The 21,676-nt window shown below is 37.1% G+C and overlaps 2 protein-coding genes across 2 annotated transcripts; one reads left to right on the plus strand and one right to left on the minus strand.

The window, feature by feature from the left end:
- Positions 1-1,982: 1,982 nt before the first annotated feature.
- Positions 1,983-11,326, minus strand: LOC132180506 (protein STRUBBELIG-RECEPTOR FAMILY 3-like). Its single transcript, XM_059593366.1, is given in 18 exon segments — positions 1,983-2,500; positions 2,752-2,908; positions 2,991-3,127; positions 3,294-3,432; positions 4,051-4,322; positions 5,717-5,917; positions 5,920-6,155; positions 6,270-6,667; positions 7,774-7,839; positions 7,947-8,012; positions 8,093-8,164; positions 8,258-8,329; positions 8,435-8,506; positions 8,636-8,701; positions 9,586-9,657; positions 9,749-9,878; positions 10,517-10,708; positions 11,190-11,326. Coding segments are annotated over 17 exon segments (2,397 nt in total). The 5' UTR covers positions 10,659-10,708; positions 11,190-11,326; the 3' UTR covers positions 1,983-2,401.
- A 5,929-nt stretch (positions 11,327-17,255) lies between these two features.
- Positions 17,256-17,993, plus strand: LOC132181722 (uncharacterized). Its single transcript, XM_059594962.1, has one exon. The coding sequence runs from the start codon at positions 17,256-17,258 to the stop codon at positions 17,991-17,993; it is 738 nt and encodes a 245-aa protein (XP_059450945.1).
- Positions 17,994-21,676: the final 3,683 nt, after the last annotated feature.

Raw genomic sequence — 21,676 nt, forward strand, 5'->3', positions numbered from 1 at the left:
TTTGATAAAAAGTCAAGCCCAATGAATTTTTCCCTAAAATTATTGTGAACAATAGATCTATCTAGAAATACTGATTTATACATTGCATTTAGGACCATTACATTTAAGGGCAAAAAAAAAAAAAAAATTGAATAAGGAAAGGGTTACATGAAACGATCCTTCCCACTCTTGATCTGAAAGAAAGAAGAAGTGAATGATCCTAAAAACAAAAATGAGGTGAGCTCCCCAACAACAGACCTAAAATAAACTAAAACAGTATAATAATAATTGCAAAAGGTACAAAATTGGTCAAACAAGTGATCCGGTCCTCTCAAGGGACTGCTCAAGATGGTTATAGAAGCAAAATGGTCAAAAATTAAGGTGAACCTATTTGAACCACACTAGAAACCAGCAACAACCACTAGGAATGGACTAAAGCCGAATTAGCACTGTAGTAGTCCATTGAAGGGACTGCAGTAAAGAGAGGAACCAACACAAATTCAGTTACAAAAGTCTCCACTAAAAGATCAAAACACCTAAGAGCTGAGAGACAGCAACCCACAAAACAAACAAGCAGCCAAAAACACAAAAAATTGCAAATCACAAGAAAATTAAAAATACATGGAAAATAAAGAAAATAGTAAAAAAGCCCACTGAACAACGGCTTCACCAAAGGACAGGGCAAATGGAGGCAGACGGAGGAGGCTCGGATGGAGGCTGGCAGCGCATGGTGGTCGGAACAAGGCGATGATGGCATCGATGGACGGTTGAGAGGCTTGGGAAGGCCCTCGAGTGGCGCGTCGAAGCTAGGGAGGAACGGAGGTTGACAGATCGGGCTTAGAATATTCCGAAGCTAAGAACCACCGTAGGACCATGAACGGGGCGACTGCAGGGGGTGGAGAACAGCTAGAGGGAGCTGACCAGACGTGACAAAGTGGACTGAAGAAGAAGAAGGGGCGGCGGCGCCGTTGCTCAAGGAAAAAAAAAAAAAAAGAATCAGCTACGGAGAGGGGAGGAAAAACAGTCGCACTAGGCGAAGGGAAAGGGGGGAGGAAGGTCTCTCCCTCCTCCCCCGGTGACATCCGCACAAAGGCGGTGGAAAGCCCTCATGGAGGAGGTGGAAAACTTCACTGAGGAGGTGGAGAGGGTCGCAGGAAAAGCTTCTCTCAAGAGAGAGAAGAGAGCTTCTTCTTTTTTTCTTTCCTTTTTTTTTTTTTTTTGGTTTGCTTAATCGGGCATATGTTTTGGAACTGTTACACTTGTGGGCTACTAATGCGTCTCCTACCACGCAAGCCAAGATTGCAACACCAACATCATTCCAAAAGTTCTAACAATAAATTTAGGATTTCAAGTGTAGAAATTTGTGTTGGCTTGAAAAAAAACCAATGAAATTTGTCAGTTCAAATCCTTTTTGTTCATCTAGGCAAATGGCCCACATATGATATATTGCTCAAACCCTGGTGCATAAATCATAATCATTTGCATCAACCCAATTCGACAGGCCCACACAACCCGCAAAATTCACCACAAAATCGATCCATAAGTTCAAAACCAGTCCAAGACCTAGTTCGACAATGATTTGTGCTCCAAACCAGATAACCATGCTCTACCCCGCTATGCTGATACACTCCTAATTGAGCAGATGTAGGATGCTTAAACCTAGTCCACCGTGCGTCGTGAGGAATAACCCACAATGGAGATGAAACATAATGCTATAAAAGGAAAACTTTTAACCCTGAGTTTAAAACTCATACTTTGTGCTTTCAGAATCCTTTCAAACAATAGCCGACTTAAGCATCAAAATTATCCCCCGTCGGCATCTACCAGCGGACTCTAGTACTTGCATTCTTTTTTGCAGGTGTGAATTGATTTAGCATTTGCCACTAAGAAACTGTTCTAACACCATAAAACCTAAAATGCATGCAGTGTATGCCACGGTTCACCAGTTAATACCATCCAGATCTTAGCATATAGAAGTCCAGGTCTTGGTGAATTTCTAAATATGCTCATCTGTGACAAAAAGAATTGAACTCACATCAATCAGCAGAGTCCAGATCCAAACAGTCACAAGTCAAAAGAATACAACACGAAATTTTTTTCCACTATCAATAGTTATGAAACAATTGGTTAGCAATGTGCCGGGTGCAGACACCTTTGTGTAGTTTAATGGACAATAGAGTGATCACGAATAACGAACCATAAGAATTGGAGGAGACTGGTCACAACCAAAAATTCCTGAAGCTGATGGGAAGACCCTCTTTGGTAAGAGTTTTTGGATGTGAATGTTGGGGGTGTTCGTAGGGGCATTCATCAGCAGCTTGTTCATAATAGATTTATCTTCTTCGGTTGTTATCTAGCAGATTAATTTTTCGAACCTTCATCATTCATAAGCCAAAATCACCGACGCATTTCCTAATCTCGGTCAGTCTTCATGTGATCCACCGCCATTGGCCTCCCTCCTTATCATGTCCATTAAGTCCTGGACAACTTCAGACATTGATGGCCTGAATTCTGGCTCAGACTGCAAATTATGCTTGATGTTAGGAAATCAATTGGATTGGAGAGCATATCAATTTTACTAAGTGTGAAAATTTGTCGCATATAATAGAAGTTTAACACTACAAGCTTATTCTATTTGAGCCTTTGAAGCATTCTATCTTCACCTGACTCTACCTACAAATTATGCTCAGGACCATTGGTACCCCACTAGTAGACTATTCTATAACAGGTCTTGATCAACATCTTATAAAAGTTAACATCGACTGTGCTCACCATAACACACCGAGCAATAACGTCTGCAAAGTGTGATACAGATTTGGTTGGGTATTTTCCATTGAGAGCAGGATCAACCATCCTTGACAATGCATCAATGTCATGAAGTTGGGTGGTTGCCCATCTCACTAGATATTGCTCCCCACGAGTCCGTGTCCTGTCCAAAAAGTTCAGGTGCCGACGTAATTTACCGCAAAAAAGAAAGGTATCTTAAATACAATTTGGTTTTGCATATATACCTGTCATAGGACATTCGACCTGTTAAAAGTTCTAACATAACCACTCCAAAGCTGTAAACATCACTCTTTTGAGTATAAATTCCCGACTCAAATTCTGGAGCTCCATAACCATAAGTAGATAACAGACTTCCTGACAGCTGAAAGTAATGTAATTTTAGACAGTGCGGCAATGACGATAATAATCCAGTAATTGTCCCAAAATCAAATCAGAAAATTTCCCAACAATACTTGAAACTAATGTTGGTTACTGTCCAATATATATTCGTAGAAGCAACAAACCTCATACATTAGCAAATGACTTACCTGACTTACAGAGCCTGATGCTATCAATGGAGCCAGACCACAATCAGAGACACGGACCAAAAGATCTTCGTCAAGGAGAAGATTGGAAGACTTAAAATTCCTGTGTATGACTGGCGGCTGACAGAACTCATGCAAATACCTTCTCAAACAAAATGACAAAATCAGTATTAGAACTGGTGCATGCTTCTTTTAAAATATTTGTGCCAGAATAGAGATAGGATAACGCTCCCCCTCACCTCCTCTTATTCATTTCTATGCAGAATATAAATCAGTGAGCAATCTGAGAACAGCACTAACGAAGTTCCCTTTTCTGTCAGATGTAAGACCAATATATCGCATCGCACTTAATCCTACCTCTTCGACAAGAGGTGAACTGAATTTCTTACAGCTTATAATAAAGTGATTGGGTCGCCCACCTCAAATGGGCTTTTGTCCTTGATGATTCCTCATATTCATTTATCATATTATATTTTCTATTTACCAAAATATTTTTGTTCAACCTTCTAGAAAAAATAGCTATATTTTTTAACTAATATAGAGTGGTTAAGGTTAATTTCTTAACCCATCTCCCAGTTGATAGTATCATGTTTCAACATGTATGGAAGGCACTACCTGGATCCAATCTTGAAGATGGACAAATTCCTAAATTCTGGTAGGCATTACCACAATTTTAAGATGTATGATGTAAACCCATTAATAAGCTGCAAAGTTAACAAGTTGGACCATAAATTTCCATCTGAATGGTTGCTTGACTTACTCTAAGGCCCTTGCAGCTCCAAGCGCCATCCGAATGCGGGTATTCCATGAAAGATTCCTTTTAGGTTCATCATCTGAGTGCAGTGCATCCTGCAGCGTACCATTACTGCAATACTCATAGATCAGAAGCCTTTGACCATGCTCCGCACAGTAACCAATAAGCTCAACAATATTGGCATGTCGGATTCCATCGATGTTGTTTACCAGTTCAAGAAACTCGTCATCTTTCTGCTGACTGGAAGCTCTCTTGTCTAGTTTCTTGACTGCAAGTAGCTATAACAGCATCCAAAAAGATCAAACGTCAATATCTAGAGCCATTTTATGCATAAAGCAACTGCAATAATGAGAGAAAGAGAGAGAGAGAGATCGCTTATGCATAACTTAAGTTCATTTACAATTTCATTGTTAATCTATTCATCAAAAAAATTAAAAAAAAAAAAAAAGAAGTTTCATAGAACCATGAAATGTTATATCACCACTTATCCAAAAATTTTAAGCTGATAAAAAAAGATAAATTTAATCATTTAATCAACACTTTAACACTCCCCCTCACGAGTGAGCTCAAACTCTATTTTAATTGGTTAGACCTAACACGTAGAATATTTAATTTAAATAGGAGGTAAATTGACGAAATCAGGATTCGAACTCATGACCTTTGCCTCTAGTACCATATTAAATTACCACTTGTCTTAAAAACATTACTATTTGTCCCAAAAGTGTAAACTAATAGAAAGAGGTAAATTTAATCATTTAATCAATATTTTAACAGAAACAACATAATTCACGTAATAACACTCTTTGAAGAGGATGACAAATTAGGCATCATGCATGGTAAGGAATTTTTTTTTTATTATTATTATTATTTTTTATTTTGTGACAACAAACATTGCAAACCTAATCATAAAAGGACTCGACAATTTTTCATCACCTTTGCCCTATTTTGGTAGATGTTTTTTTTACACTTCTTTTTTTTTTGGATAAGTAATCAAAATATCATTAAAAGCGAAAAGCGCTATACAGGGAGTATACAAGAGAAATATCTAGCTATGAGGATTGTTTTACACAAATTTGAAAAGATGCAAGCAACTTTGTTGCTCAAAGAACGCGAATATTACTCAGAGTGAGATCCTTTTTTTTATAAGAAAAGGAATGTATCCTGAGATATGACCAGTAAAAGCATCAAAGTTACCAAGAAACGCACAACCCCAACATCACTATGCAACTACAATGATAGAGGCAACTAAAAATTTATTTTCCAATCGAGTTTCTCACTTTTTATACTGTACGTAACCTCAACAAGTACAGAAATCATCAAAGGGAAACTGATGAGATAGTTGAGTGAATCAAATGATTTTCTCACTCTTTAAGGGAAATCTTATTTGAGATGATGACCAAACAAGATAAGTAACACATCTAAATGCACCCATGCATGTCTCCTATATTTTTGCCATTCTGATACAAGCTCAGTCATATCTTTCATTAATTATTTGATTGGTAGTAAGATTACTTGAAGGCTAAAAACATAAAATTCTATATTCAGCCTAGTAAACTTATGGAAGGAAAAGTGCATACAAGAAGAATGCCAAAAACAATAAAATAGTTGAGAGAAACAGAAACAAAGATGATGCACTTGGCACAACAATACTTCAAGGTAATGAGAATAGTACCTTCCCATCAGGAAGTTGTGCCCTATAAACATTCCCCAACATGCCTCCTCCTATAAGGTTTTCTGGAGAGAAGCTGTTTGTATATTGCTGAAGGGATGCAATGGTGAAAGACTTTGCATAAGTTGGGGGGAATGGATTTCTGGTGGAAGGCTTCACTGTAGTTACTTCAGCAGGTAATTTTAGCTCTACAATGACCTTCTCATCGAGAGGGGAGGGGAGAGGGAGGGAGGGGAGGGAGGAGGGAGGGAGGGAGGTGGAGGAAGCATTGAATATGTATCAAATTTACTCATATCTATCTCATGATCCTCCCTCTTTGGTATTGTGCCCATTTTCTGCACATCTCTCTTTTTCTCATCCTGTGGTTTTGGACGTGCTCCTACTATTCTAGTCGTCTGTGTCTGATGATCCTCCTTTGGCCTAACAATTGCCCCCTTTGGTACTGCTCAAAGATCCTCAAGTCATTGATAAAAAGATTGAAATAAAATAAAAATTATTGTAAGACATCATATGACTTTTAGTGAATTGATTTACAAACTAATAATAATATTTTTACCTTTCTCCTTGTTTGGTTGAAATAAGGATCCATTGTCCCCAGGATTCTGTCTGTCGCCTTCATATGCACCTATTTGATGCCGCTTGGAAAATCTGTCATCCAGTTCCCTTCGTCTGCTAAACTTTGGAATCAGGAGTAGAACTCCCAGTACCAGAACAATAACTAAAAAAAAACCTGCAACTGATATTCCAACCACCTGTTTAGTGGTTAAAGATTTTTTTGATTTTCCAGAGTTTGATTCCTCTATTGGAGATGGACCATCAGCCTGTTTTCCAGGTGTATTTTGAGTGTCTGGTGTCTTAAAAAATGGTGGTGCTGGACCTGCTGGTGGTGGTTTTAATGGAGATGTAGGAGGAGGAAGTGGAGCACTGGTAGCATTGAATGGGTTTCCATCTTTTCTGCACAGCAAATTATCAATATTAGGAAACATATGTGCAAATTGACAAGTATAAACTACTTGAAATGCCTTTCCTTTGTTTAGTAAGTACTTAAAATGTCTTTCCTCTTTTGTTGAAAACAAAATATTGCAGAATTCAATCAACAATGAAGCCAGATATGATAAACTGCTAACAAATATAATGCTCCAATGAAGGTAGCTATTTAATCTTTACGCTCTTGATTGTCCTGAATGCTGCTCAGAAATCTGAAAAGGAGATATGAAGGCATTGCTGACTTGCTGCATGGAAACCCATGCAAAATGCAAATTAGCAAGCCACTAGGAAATGAAATTTTGTGTTATTATCATCGACTCTCATCCCTAGAAAAAAAATCCTCCAATCTACTGGCAGGTACTGTGATCTATGATATCTACAGCAGGTATAGTTTTGAGTGGCATGAAAGAAATTACTTCAGCTTTCATTTTGAGATGTCAAAAACTAGTAGTATCTTTACAAAATAATGCTGACCCAATGTATTCATCACCTCAATGACTTAACATGTATATATATATATTTTTTAATGTTATTCGACATTTACAGGCCTGATTGTTTAAAGGAAGCTCACACTAGTTGGTTTCTTTGCCAGTGGCCGCACAATTCAGAAAAAACATGGCCTCATTTGCCAACGCTCTTTTAGGGTGCTTTTTGCTTTTTTAGCAAACAAGCAAGAACATTAATAAACAACTCAATGCATAAATACTCACAAAACAACTTTCACCTTTATGTCACATCACAACCAAAAAGCAAAAAACATACTCTAAAAATCATTACCAAACGAGCCCAATGTCCTACACTTTTTTATTTTTCTTTTTCACTATCCTCACATATTCCCAGGTGGTTGAGTCTTAAGGGACTTTGTCTATAAACATAAGATAAAATCTTAAAAGAGTTCCCGAAAATTCCTAAATTGGTGGAATGAGAAACATTCTTTGAAATAAATCTTCTTTCCAGCACAGGTCATATTTGATACCATAACCTCTATGAGTTCATCATTTCAAATTTAAATTGAGAAAAGTAATCTCTTTCAAATGGAAACAAACCAAATCATTCAGGGTTCAGCCTCTTACAGAAAGTTTGGAATGCTTAGCAACTTGTCAGGTATTGGTCCAGAGAACTGATTATTCTCTATATTCCTGTTAAACAAGATGGGAAAAAAATGAAAATTCCACACGGTTCTCAGATTATAAAACAGGAGAAATAAGTGTTCTTCTGAAAATTAAAACAAAGTTGAGAACAGTACAAATCTCTCAGAGGCAGATCTTGTAAAACATCCAGGGTCCCAGACAGCTGATTGTTCTGCAAGCGTCTGACAACTATGAAGTTAGCATTCAATGCAGAGATAAAGTAAGCAAATGAATAACGTCATTACGAAGACAAAATACTCACAGGGTGGTCAGAGAAGACAAATTTTCTACAGAAGGAGGTAGTTTCCCACTAAAATTGTTACTGGACAAATCTCTGCACAAAGGTAAGTGGCTGTCAAAATGAGATACGTGGCCATAAAAGTTAATCTGGACATGAAGGTTTGCAAAATACAAAATGAGATCCTACAGATTGATCAACCCTGTCAGGGATTGAAAAGCATCCGGTATTTCTCCAGATAAATGATTGTCATTGACAGACCTGAAAGGCAATAACAAATAGACGTCACAGGATAGTTACATGAAAATTGGGATGGCTCAGAGGAGGAACCAGTCAAACATAAAATTTGAGAAGGGAAAAGCTTACATGGCTGTCAGTTGAGTCAAAGTGGATAAAGACATCGGGATACTTCCAGTGAACTGGTTAGCTGAAAGGAAACTACCAAAGGTAAAGACTATTATATCCTTTGCACAAAATGACAGAACAGGTATATACACTCATGTTTCACAGGCAAATATTATATAGGCAGAGTATAATCCTGTAATCCTGATAAAGAGTAATACATACATGTTTTGCATGGTAGCTGGCAAGTTGGATGGAATACTCCCTCCAATGTGGTTGTTGCTTAGATCTCTGCCAAATAAAAGAATTGGACCAACATTAATGATATTACCCCCACAAATGCAAGAAAAAGATGACCACCTAATGTCTATAACATCCCATCTAATATGAATATGAAGAATGGATTCTTTCCTTCCCTATTTATATCTAATATTCTGCGCATATGGTGTTAGAATATTAAATAATGAGTAAATTCATCATTTTCCTATCAACTTAAACTTTAGAGATGAGTGGTTATATAACATGATATCAAAGCTCGAATATTGGCTCCACAATTTAAGCTTCTTTTCTATTAAATATTCCATATGTTAGGTCTTACCTATTGAGGAGAGATTGAGTGTAAACGTGAGAAAGAGCATTAGATTAAATTTACTATTTCATACTGGCTTAAGCTTTCGGAATAGGTGGTGATTTGACATATGGAACGAATCAACAAGTTTGTTGATTGCAAATGATGGAAAATTCAAAATTAGGCATCAGGATGTTCCAACAGTTCAATGAAGAATAGGAAATAAGAAAACATGACATCCCAACACAGCAATTATAGATGATATGTTACAAGTTAATTATCTTTGACAATATGTCTAAACTATCTATTTATGTCAAACTATTTAGAGACTTCAAAGATTGAAGTCACTTTTTCACCTCCCAAAATGCCCTATGTATTCAACCCAAAACCCTTCATGTAGACTCCTTATCGTCTCTTGTTGTCGGCAAGCTCCCAACCACAAGCATAATGTGGCCACTCTGCTTGTTATCACCTAACACGGCAAGGGACTCTAATGATGATGAAGAAGAAATGAAGTCTAGCACGCATCCACAAGTATAAGACATCATTAACAGAACATGTATGCATGCCTGGACACACACACACACACAGGGAGAGTACCACTTACATTGCTTCTATAGAAGTAAACATGCGCAAGTTATCACCTAGTTCTCCTCCCAAATTAGCGGCATTAAGAACACTGTAAACCCACATATCCACATGAGAGCTGACATTTAACCACGTTTTCAAAACCAATAGATGTACATAGTCAGGAAAAGGGGTTACCGTACATTCTTATTATAACTGTATCTTTACACACCACACCTTGCCATGCTTCACCACACGGGTCTCCTCCAGCAGCAACCCAACCAGGAAGAACAGGGTTGCCCAGTGCAGCATATAGGTTATTGATTGCAGCAACTGGTTCAACAGAATAAACACATAATAATGTTTGTTCACATTGACAGACAATTATAAACACAAAACACAGAGCGGCAGACAAGTTTTCTTCATCATCCTTTTTTTTTTATTATTTCTTTTTTGGGTCCAGAAGCTGGGCTCCCCCCCCCCCCCCAAACGTCCCAACACTAATGGGGGCGGGATTTGACCTTACGACATTAAGAAACTACACCAGCAGCTGAAAACTTCGACTGCCAAACACTTGAGCATTACTATTGTTGAAAAGAAACAATATAAAGAAAAATTTCCTACTGAAAGGTTTTCCAGATAGGTAGATCATCTCCAGAAAACAGAAAGAAAAACGATATAAATTAAAGGATTTTGTTTGGTTGTCATTAAAGTATGGCAAAGAAGTAGAATATAGACCATCAATGGTTGCCACCCCAGAAAACGAAAGCCTCGACTCAGGTGAACTAAACAGGGCTATTTGCCAAACTCTCGGTGAACTTATACAATCAAAGAACTTAAAAGTCAGCATAAACATAATATTTGTTGACTTTGGTTTCTATTTAATTTCCCACATTTTCTCAGCAACCAAACAGACTAAAGAATCATAATGCTGAAGCATACCCATAAAACACAATCTAAACACCCCTTACCATCACTTGGATTAGTCGCTGCAAGCGAAACCCGCGCGGCACAGATCAACAAGAACCACAACAAAAACTGTGCATAGATCTTCAAATTCTTGGACTTCATAGCAGATCTCTTCCCACCCATTGATCCCACACTGAACCTCATTCCTCAATTCACTCGTTTCCCACAAAACCAATCACAAAACATCCCCCAATCTGCAAACCAAAACAACATGCAAAATCAAACTCCAGAGTCACTGATCTTATCAGAGCCAAGCAACCCAGAACACCCACAACCCAAATTGCAAAAACCAAAAACAAACAAAACCCATAATTCTTCACAAACACTAGAACACACGCGCACACACACACACAAACACACACACAGAAACAACACCCACATACAAACATAAATTCACGTACACACAGGACCCAAAAAAAAAAAACTAGCCAAACTTACAAAGAAGCAGGAATTTTAGCAAATGCTGAAGAAAACGAAGTAAATGAAGCAGTTGACAAGGACAAAAGTGGAACAAAACACACAAACAAAAAAGAGTGTGAAGGATTTTTAATGTCACTTGGGGGAAGACTTCGCAGCTAAGATTCAGTGAATATGATAACAAAGTGGGCTACGTAAGCAAACATTCCGTTACCAATCAGAAAACATGAAAATTGTATTAATCCGGAGAACCCTAACCTTTGAAAAGAGCTGGAAAAAAGAAGGGAAAAGGAGACGTAGAAAGGTACAGTGAGAGGTTTCTGTGAAACTCTGAGAAGCTCTCTCTCTTTTTTCTTTTTCTTTTTTCTCTTTGTTTCTTTGCTCTTTATTTTCTCTTTCTACTCAACCAAGTAAGGAACAGTGTATGTGTAATGTGTGCGTCTAAGTCTTACATATCCTCCTTCACGTCCTGTCAGAAAGTTGAAATGCCAGTGACGTCCTCTGTTTAGGCGCGTGTAACAAATATAATTGTGTCTTATCCTTCTATTTTCAGCCATCTTTTCTCCTAGGTCTTATCTTTAACTTTAATTATTGGAGAAATGCCTAGGTATGGGATTATGCCTTTATTTATTAAACAGAAATAATTGATGTCAATAATTTGTTTATATATATATATATATTTAAAAAAAAAAAAAAATTTAATAAATCAACCATTAGATATATTGAATTGTGATATATCAGTTTGCAACTAAATTTTAGGACAAGTCTTGAAAAACCTAACATTTTCGAGATGTAATTTTTTTTTTTTTTGGTAAAACTTGTGTTATGTACAAGGTAACCGTGCTCAACATCCTCATTTTATATCGACTTATGTACTTTAAGTATATTTTTTAGTCACTTAAAATATGTCACATTAACCGACATAAAATGAATATGAATGGTAGTAGTATTAGTCTTTTGTATGTTTCGAGATCTATATTTATTGGCATGTGCCTTCTAATAATGAAATGGAGAGGATGCATATGGTTAATAGTTTATTTTATTGCATGTAATGGCGTGCTAACATATTCAATGAATATAATCTTTTCTATTTTTATGTGAAATTAAGATGAGTCATTTTTATGGTTTGGATTATATTTTATGGATTTAATGGTGTATATGCTGTCACATGATAAATATATTATCAGTAAAGTGACATCATATATATGTATCGTTAAATGCAATATAACAAAATATTAATCGTGAAATGGAGAAGATATTGATTTTATATATACCATGTAGCAATATATGAACCATTGAGTTTGTAAAATTTATATGAGTCATGAAGAAGTGAATACTCTCAATTTCATTAAAAATTGAAATGATCCACAGGATTTGTTTGTGTGAATAGTTTTTTAATTTTTTTAGAGCGATTGTGTGTGAATAGTATTACTCTTTTGTTTTGTAATTCTTAAATATATGTATCTTGGTTACTATCAAATTTAATCATTAGTATACATTTATTATAAAAAATATGGAAAATAATTGAGTATGTCTTTAACATTTATCTATAATCAATCCATTTATACTTAGAATTACTCCATTTATTTTTTTTATAACCAAGTTATTTCTTTATTGATACAATAATAAATTTGGGCAAAATACTATGTACAATGCCAAAAATATAATTTGAAATCTTCACAATCTAATTAATATTATCTATGATACACACAATAACCTCTTAAGTTATTACAAGAAAATATCTATGAAATGTCACCCGTCCTAATCAGTTTTAAATTTACAACAAATTCCGACAAATTAACTGTGAGGTCAATGATTTTCTAATTTTTTTTCATTTTCACTTCTAATGATTTTCTAATTTTTTTTGTGTCCTTAAAAAATGATATTTGAGTGGAAAGTGTGGTCCACGCGCATCTAATGCGACTGGTAATGTTATTAAATTCATAAAATATTTTCAATTTATTGTATACCAACTGTAACTTCGTCAATAATAGCCGCCAGTTTTTTCTATGGGCTTCACGTGGTCAGTCGAATTGTCGTTAGCGTATGGGCTTTTTGTCTGAGCCTATTGAATTGCAAAAATAAATTATTTATTTTGTTTACTTATTTTATTTTATTTTTTATTAAGCTCTAGGATTCATCAGTGTACTTTTCTCATCTTATCATGTTATATTCCTTTAATTATTACTCAATTTTAAATAAAAAATATTGAGATATCTTTTGTATATAAAGGCAATGGATAAATTGTACGAAAATGACATTTTCATTCTTTTAACCGGATTTGTATTCTTTTATCTTTTCCCATTAAATAAAAACACATGCTATTAATTAATTGTTATTTGTGAGATGAATAGATGCAATATAGCACATGCAATAAATAGTAATCATGTGTATACAATTTGTACTTTTGTCTATAAATTATGTAGTTTTCTTTTAAAAAGGAAATTGCAAGCTATGTAATTTTTGTAATTATAAAGTTCCTAAACATACCAAGAATAGTAAGGGTTTCAAGGTGAAGTGGGAACGGCCTCCGTTTGGGCGTTTCAAGGTGAATTGAGACGTGGCTATTGACAAGAACCTATAGTGTATGGGTTTTGGGATTATCACAAGGGATTACCATGACCATGTATGTGCTGTGAAGAGCATGAGGGTTAATGGTATTCAAGAGCCAGCAGTGGGGGAAGCTATGGCAGCGTTGGTGGCAGTGGAGTTTAGCAAGGAAAGAGATATCCATGATATTATTCTTGAATGTGATTCCATGCAGGTGGTTCATACTTTGAAGGAACATGATTTCAGTTCGAGACCTTTTGGGCACATTATAGACGATGCTCGAACTCTACTTTGAACACGAAGGAGTTTGATGGTGCAACATTTCAGGAGGATGGCTAATCAAGCAGCTCAAGGCCCGGCAAAGGCGGGACTTCAGTACTCTGCAGAGAAGATATGGGTTGATGAGCACCGAGATTGTATTTTTTCTATTGGGAATTTAGAGCTCCATGCTCTTACCATTTAGAACCTAGCGGGTTCTAGATATTTGTTTCAACTTAATGAAAGTAATGAAAGTCGAGATTTTCAAAAAAATACCAAGAAGGCCTATCATTCTCTCATTCAATACCTAGGGTATTGCGCCTTTTAAGAAAATCTCAATATTTCTTTAAAAAAAATCAAATCGTACAACTTTCAACAAATATAGTATCATTAAATAATGCCGTCATATTTGCTTCATTTCTTATATATACCACATACCATAATTGAAGACTACATAGAATAATTTTTGACGACTCAATCAAATTGCCATACATTTACCATTTATAGGTCCTCCTTGTGAAAAGCTTTAATATGAGCTTTATTTTAAATGAATAGTTCAAATTCTGTTACGTTATCTTCCACGTAAAAAAAACAAAAACAAAAATTGCATTTTATTTCAGCCACCTCTTTGCCCACCTCCATCTTTCCCTCTATTTTTTCGTCACCTCCCTACCACTATCGGTCTCCTATCTTACGACATCTCTCGTCATTGTCTTGTCATGCATGGTGGCCAAAATGGGTGGTTCACCCACCCTAAAAGTAGTTCGGCCATCTTACATGACAAAACGACGACTGAGGAGGTGATAAGACAAGAGCTCAACGGTAACAGGAAGGTAACAAAGGAACAGAGGAAGATATAACAGTGGGCGAAAAGGCGATTGAAATGAGATGCATAATTTTTTTGGTATGATAAATGATGTAGCTAGCAAATTTTTTATCGTTGATTTAAATAAACAACCATATTTTTAAGTTATTAGAACATTTACCAGTTAAGTTATTGCTTCCATTTTGATTTTCTCTCATTTTACGTTTCATCACAACACTTTACAGCTAAATACCAAGTTTCATTCCTCCTAATCATCCAGCATGGTAGATTGCCATCATCTGTGTATTGGGAAATGTGTGCATAGATAATATATTTGAATCAAAAGCTAGTTTGTAAAACAAGCAATCTAGTCAATAATGTTTAGAATCTGTTTGTCATTGTGTTTTTGAAAGTTAGAAGTGTAATCTTCAACAAAATTATGAAAAAGTTATTATTTGCGAGCACGTTTTAAAAAAATTGATGTTTGAAAACACATAAAAATGAGCGACTTCAAACTGCAAGCAAAAAATAAGCGTTTTTTTTTTTAAAAAAAAAATGTACAATTTTAAAGAATAAACTACGATTTCAAAAACAAAATTATAATTTTACTAGACGTTTAATCACATTTTCAAATTACACGTTTTGAAATTACAAATATAAATAGACCCTTAGTCATAGGTGACAAGATATCAAACATTATGTACACTAAGATATATACTTTTTAAAAGGAAAAAAGAAATTTTTTTTTAAAAAAAAAAAAAAAGGAAAAAGGAAAAATAAGTAGAGTTTTATTTATAGGTGGGGAAGAATAAATAAGAATAAACCTTGCAAGGAAAAGTGTCCATTTAAAGGGAATTTGTCAATACGTGGAAGGAAAAATATCAGAGTTAGGAAAAGCGACTTTTGAAAAAGCCAATAAAAATTTCTTCCTCACTTTTAACGGACAAAAAGAAAGTCATATAAAATTAGAAAAAAATTGTCTTTAAAGGGCAGCGGTCTTTATCTCTTTTTATCGGTCTCATAGCTGTCATTCTCATCCATCACGGAATCTATCTGATGGTCACCGACCCTATCAAGTTATCAACCCCTACTTACCACTTTAATTACATACCGATACACATAATGATGGTATTTTTCTTTTTTCTTAAAATGGTTTAAATTGTATTTTTGTAGTGTAAATTTTAGGCTTTCATTAAAAATAATAATAATAATAAATCAGGCTATAATTTCCTTTGAAATTATAATATCATGAACAAAAACAGTGTATTACTCCATTTAGACTTGGCTTCAAAAATTGTTAGAGCGCTTCCGGCGCTAAATGATGGGTTGTCATATTTACTTCATTTTTAAAGGGTTTCACATGTTATGATTGGAGTCTGGAGACTATTCAGTATTGTCTTTGAATAGCTAACTATTATATCGTTTTAAAAACGATGTAAAACGACTTAAGTCGTTTCAGTTAAGAAATGACAACAGTTGGCGTCCGACTTCAGTTGATGTTAAAATGACGTGAAATTAAATTCTCAACCCCCGAGTATCATGGCCAAACAAAAGCGACGTCACTAAAACGATGAGAAGTAGTTTTCATCCTTTCGTTTACAATTCGAGTCGATTAAAAAACAACAATTTTTTTTGTTTGGGAGTGAGCATGTGTACAATTTCTATAGCATCGCCCTCGTTTTAACATGCAAATTTGCTTATGAGGCAATGTAAAATCATATAAAAAATATATATCAAGAAAAATATTTTAACAAAATAAAATATATATATATATATATATTTTCTTAAAAAAAAAATTAAGCTTAAACTAAAACTGAATATCAAATTATAAGTGGAAATTCATTAGTTTGAGAGGGTATTTCTGGCAATGAAAGAAGACATGGACAACAACCTCCTAAACTAAGTTTAATAATCATCTTAGGTTGTCACTCTCATGAAAATCTTCGGACTAATATGACCTAACGGAAAATCAAACTGCTTTTCTCCCAATGCTCCTTCCTGCTTAAGGGATATGGTGGTGGGGTCCCACGCCACCTTGGATGCTTTCGTTGGCCGTGACGCAGAAGCAGCTAAGTTGCTTTGTACAGCAAAAGAAGAGAAATGTTAAAGATTCAACTATTTGACTTAACTTCGGTATAACTTTGCCCTTTTTTAAAAAAAAAATTTAAAAAAAATAAAAAAAAATGTTTGAAGCAATAATATTCTATGTGATCATTTTTTTATTTAGTATTTTTTTTCTTTAAAATAGTATTTTTCTTCATAATAATGACCATTTTTTTAAGAAAAATATCATTTTTTTAAAATACCAAATAAAAGAATGGCCACATAAAATATTATTACTTTAGACATTTTTTTATTTTTTATTTTATTTTTTAAAAAGTTAAAAAAGAAGGGTAAAGTTGTGCCCGAGTTGGGCCAAATTGTTGGGGTTGTATCATACCTCGAAAATGAAACTGAGGAAGACCCAATAAGAAAGTGCGACATACTAACGTAGCTTTGTCAAATAAAGTGTTATTGAAACTCTTTTCCTTATATGATTAGACAAATTCCGCTTTATCCATTAGAGTAATCGGCAACTGAAATCATGGTACTTGTTTTCTCCCGTTTGAGCAGCTTGGGACTTGTTTTCTCTCTAGAATCCTAGAAGAGAAGGAAAGTATTCCATGACTTGAGTCATTTGGAAGTAACAGCGTGTTTTTGCAGAATCAGTGATGGACGATCTCTCGAAAATGTGGATGAATCTCTCTTTGACTGAGGAAGAGAGTCTTGATTTGGATACGCCGGACGAAGAATTGCTTGATGGACTCGAGCGGGGAAAATTTTGTGTGTTGGGGAAACTGGTCACGGATCGGATGATTAGTAAGGAGACCATTAAAATGACCCTACATTGTTGGTGGAAACCATTGGGATCACTTTCATTCCAAGTTTTGGGAGAGAATTTGTTTTTGGTGGAATTCACTAATGTGGGGGACAAGAAAAGGATCTTGGAAGGTAGACCTTGGGTTTTTGAAGGAAGTCTTTTTCTCCTTGAGGATTTTGACAGGCTGAGTTCACCATCGGAATATACTTTCGAGAAAGCTGCGTTTTGGGTGCGAATGGTTAATCTTCCGTTGGCTTGCATGAACCAGACTACTGGACGACGAATTGGATCCACGGTCGGTGAAGTGGAGATGGTCGATACGAGAGCAGATGGTATTGGATGGGGAGAATTCCTTCGTGTCAGAATTTTACTTGATTTGGCGAAACCTCTGGCACGAGGGAGAATGCTGAAGGTGAAAGGAAAATCAAAATGGATTGCATTTCAATATGAACGCCTTCCAAAATTTTGTTTCTATTGCGGAGTTCTTAGCCATGATAAAACAAGGTGCCTTTTCAAGAGCAAGATGCGTTTCCAGGAGAATTCCCCGGAGTATGGAATGTGGCTGAGGGCATCATCGCCGACACGATGACCAGAGAGGGGAGGTCAAACAGGGTGGACGGGGTAGGCAAATTATGAACGTCCGGCAACAGGAGGAGGTCGGAATAATGTCGCCGGTGACGATGAGCTAGAGAAGGAGACGTGTGGTGATTCCTTTGGATCATGTCCAAACCCTAAACGGCCTAATGCTCAAATAGAAAGAAACGAGAATTATGGCATGATGCATGGGGGTCAACGTGGGAGTCATAAAGGGAGAGATTTTTTTCCTAAGCAAAGCAAGGGTGGACTTTCTGATAGGAGCGATGTGCAGACTAGAGAGCATGAAAGAAGGAGAGAGGGTTCGCAACAAATTAATGCGGCCAAATCTACTTCAAAAGGAAAGGTAGCTGTGGGCAGTTTTAATGGGGAGCGTGAGGTGGCAGTGGAGCTTTCAAGGGTTTGAAAAAAAGGAAGGGAACGGCTGATAATGAAGGACAAGCTAGTCTTTTTTCCTAGTCCTATTCCACGTGCAGAACCTGGCCAATGGAATAAGAAGGAAATCTGGGGAGTGGTTCAAAGCCTTGGTTTGAATTTAGTGGACAGAAATTGGCTTCAATGACTGATAATCTTAACGGTTCGGGGAAGGCGGAGGCTGCGGAGCAGTTTCGCCGACCGCAATGATGATTATTAGTTGGAATTGTCAGGGACTTGGGAACCTCCGGACAGTTCGTGACCTTTGCCGGATAGTGAAGGAGAAGCGCCCATTGATGGTTTTCTTTATAGAGACCAAAATGCGAAAAGAAAAAAATGGAGTTGGTGAGATATAAATTGGATTTTCCCAGTATGTTTGTGGTTGATAGTGTGGGGAAAAGTGGGGATATGGCCTTGCTTTGGAGTGAAGAGATTGTGGTGGATATTCAGAACTTTAGCCAAAGACACATCAATGGCGTCATCCAAACTACATATTTAGATGTTCCTTGGAAATTTACGGGTTTCTATGGACATCCGGATGTAGCTAAACGTCATGAGGCCAGGGAATTATTTAAGGTGTTGGGCAACCTATCTCCGATCCCATGGCTTTTATAAGAGATTTCAATGAAATTGTCTCTTTATCAGAAAAATGGGGCAGCAGTGGGAGGTCTAGTAGCCAAATGAGAAAATTCCAATCAATTTTGAATGAATGTGACTTATCTGACCTTGGATATCACGACCCTAAATATACATGGAATAATGGTTTGGAGGGGCAAGATTATACGAAGGAGAGATTAGATAGAGGGGTAGCAAATTCGACTTGGTGCAATTTATTCCCAGTAGCCAAGGTATTGGTGGATTATACGGTTAATTCGGACCATGCAGTGTTAATTCTCTCTTTAATTGGTCAGAAATATGGACACACGGGAGGCAGGAAATTCCGGTATGAAGCGTTGTGGGCTCTTGACAGGGGGTATATTGATTTTATCGAGCAAACATGGAATACGCCTTTGAGTCGGTGCACTAGTTGGGAGAGGATTAATATTAAATTGTCACGATGTAAGCGCAAATCCTAGAGATGGTAGCAAGCAGGTCGTGGAACTCTACAGACTTCTATTCAGCAACTTTCCAAAAAACTAAATGAGTTGCATGGAGAGGAGGAAGTGGCAGCAGATGGGGAAGCTAAAAAAGTGCAGCAGCAGCTGAACAATTTGTTGGCCCAAGAAGATTTAAGGTGGAGACAACGTGCTAAGGCCGAGTGGCTGAGGAATGGAGACCGGAATACCAAGTTCTACCATGCTTGTGCAAACCACCGAAAAAAATCCAACCAGATTTTTTCAATTAAAGATGAGCAAGGTGTTTTATAGGAGTCTCCAAAGGAGGTTGGGCAGGGCTTTGTTGACTATTTTTTCAGGTCTGTTTTCAGTTGGTCTTGCAAGAGATTTGGAGCCATGTTTGCAGCAATTTGAAGGACGAGTTTCGCTCTCTATGAATGAAGAGTTGCTGAAGCCGTTTCTTAGAGATGAGGTTGAACAAGTATCACATCTTATTTATTTCAACTCCATGATTAAAAGTCTTAGGTGTCCTTTACCATCATCCCATGTGACAAGTGCTTCTTTTTTTTTTGGGAAACTTCACTTTGGCCCCCTGAACTTTCAGCCGATTTTACAAACCCCCTCTTGAACTTTCAAATCTCTCACTTTAGACCCATGAACTTTGATTTGCTCTCACTTTAGACCAATCTGTTAGTTGTTAACGTTAAACTTAAACGGTTTGACTTTTTATACCCATTATACCCCCACGTTAAAACTACACAATTTTGGGCCCCAAAACTACAACACCTACCCAGCCCAAAATGACATCGTTTTGGGCATTAAAATTATTAATTTTTTTTTAAAGGAAAAATATTAAAAAAAAAAAAAAATCGGGGTGGTTGGAGCCACCCCCATGGCCGATCTAAGGGTGGTCAAACCACCCCCGTGGCCAAGGAGGTGGTCCGGCCACCCCCAAAAGGCCAAAAAAAAAGAAAAGAAAAGGGAATGGCTTTGGGGCTGGCCGAAACCACCCTCAAGCCCTTGAGGATGGTTTCGGCCACCCCCAAAAGCCTAAAGCCATCCCAAAACCCATTTTGTTTTTTTTGTTTTTTTGTTTTTTTTTTTTGGCCTTTTGGGGGTGGCCGAACCACCCCCAAACCGGCCAGCACCCTATTGGCCAAAAATGGGGTGGTTCGGCCTCCCCATTTTGGCCAAGGGGTGTTTTTTTTTTGTTTTTTTTTGCGTTTTTTTAAAAAAGAAAAGAACAGAAAAAAAAAAAATACAATTTTAATGCCCAAAACGAGGGTAGGGCAAAAACTCGCCCAACCCACCCAACCCGCCTCAACCCGCACCCGAACCGCCCCGCCTCGACTGGGTTTTATGTGTATTTTTGCAGGTTCGAGTAAAATTTCTCCAACCCATGCGGGGCGGGTGGGGTTGCAGGTTTAGACATTTTTTTCATGCGGGTACCCGCCCCGCCCCGATTCTATTCACCCATGAACCTAACCCTAAAAACCCAAAATATCTCACACCCACTCCCTATTTTCTCTCATCTCACACCTCCAGATCCAGCAAGGGAATTTTCTCCTTCTTTCCCTCTGATTTTCTTCTTCTTCTTCCTCTCCTTCTTTCCCCCCTCCACGCAGCTTCCATCACCTGTCTCTAATCTACATGCTCTCCGCCGACATCCGTGAGAGCTCCAAAGACAGCAGATCGAGAAGAGCTCCAGTCATCGCAGTTGAAATGGAGGGATAATTAGCGAGAAAGAGAGAAAGAAATTTACGGTGAGAGAGAGAGAAAGATGGAATTATGGACCATGGTTCTTTCCCTCTGATTATTAGGTTCTCATGAATCATGAGGTAAGTTGTGATTTGTGATTGATTAGTTAAATTTTTTCTCATTTCCATCTGATTTTCTTCTCTTCTTTCTCCTTCTTTCCCTCTGATTTCTTCTCTTCTTCTCCTTCTTTCCCTCTATCTGTTTGCTTGTTGAGAAAATCCTTGGAAGAGAAAATTTTGATGCTTTGGATTCTTACTCGACCCGCCCCGCAAAACCAGCAAAACCCGTGCCTATTCATCCCGCCCCGCAATTCCCAAACCCGAGCGGGTACTATAATTTTTTGCGGGTGACGGGTCGGAATTTCCCAAACCCGCAGGGTGCAGGGTGGGTGGAAAAAAAGCCAATACCCGCCCCACCCCACCCCGACCCGTGCCCACCCCTACCCAAAACG

The sequence above is a fragment of the Corylus avellana genome, chromosome ca5, assembly GCF_901000735.1.
Source record: "Corylus avellana chromosome ca5, CavTom2PMs-1.0".
In the NCBI taxonomy this organism is placed as follows: domain Eukaryota; kingdom Viridiplantae; phylum Streptophyta; class Magnoliopsida; order Fagales; family Betulaceae; genus Corylus; species Corylus avellana.

Excerpts from the sequence above, each read along its gene's own strand:
- LOC132181722 (XM_059594962.1), top strand. The coding sequence starts at position 17,256 with ATGGACGATCTCTCGAAAATGTGGATGAATCTCTCTTTGACTGAGGAA.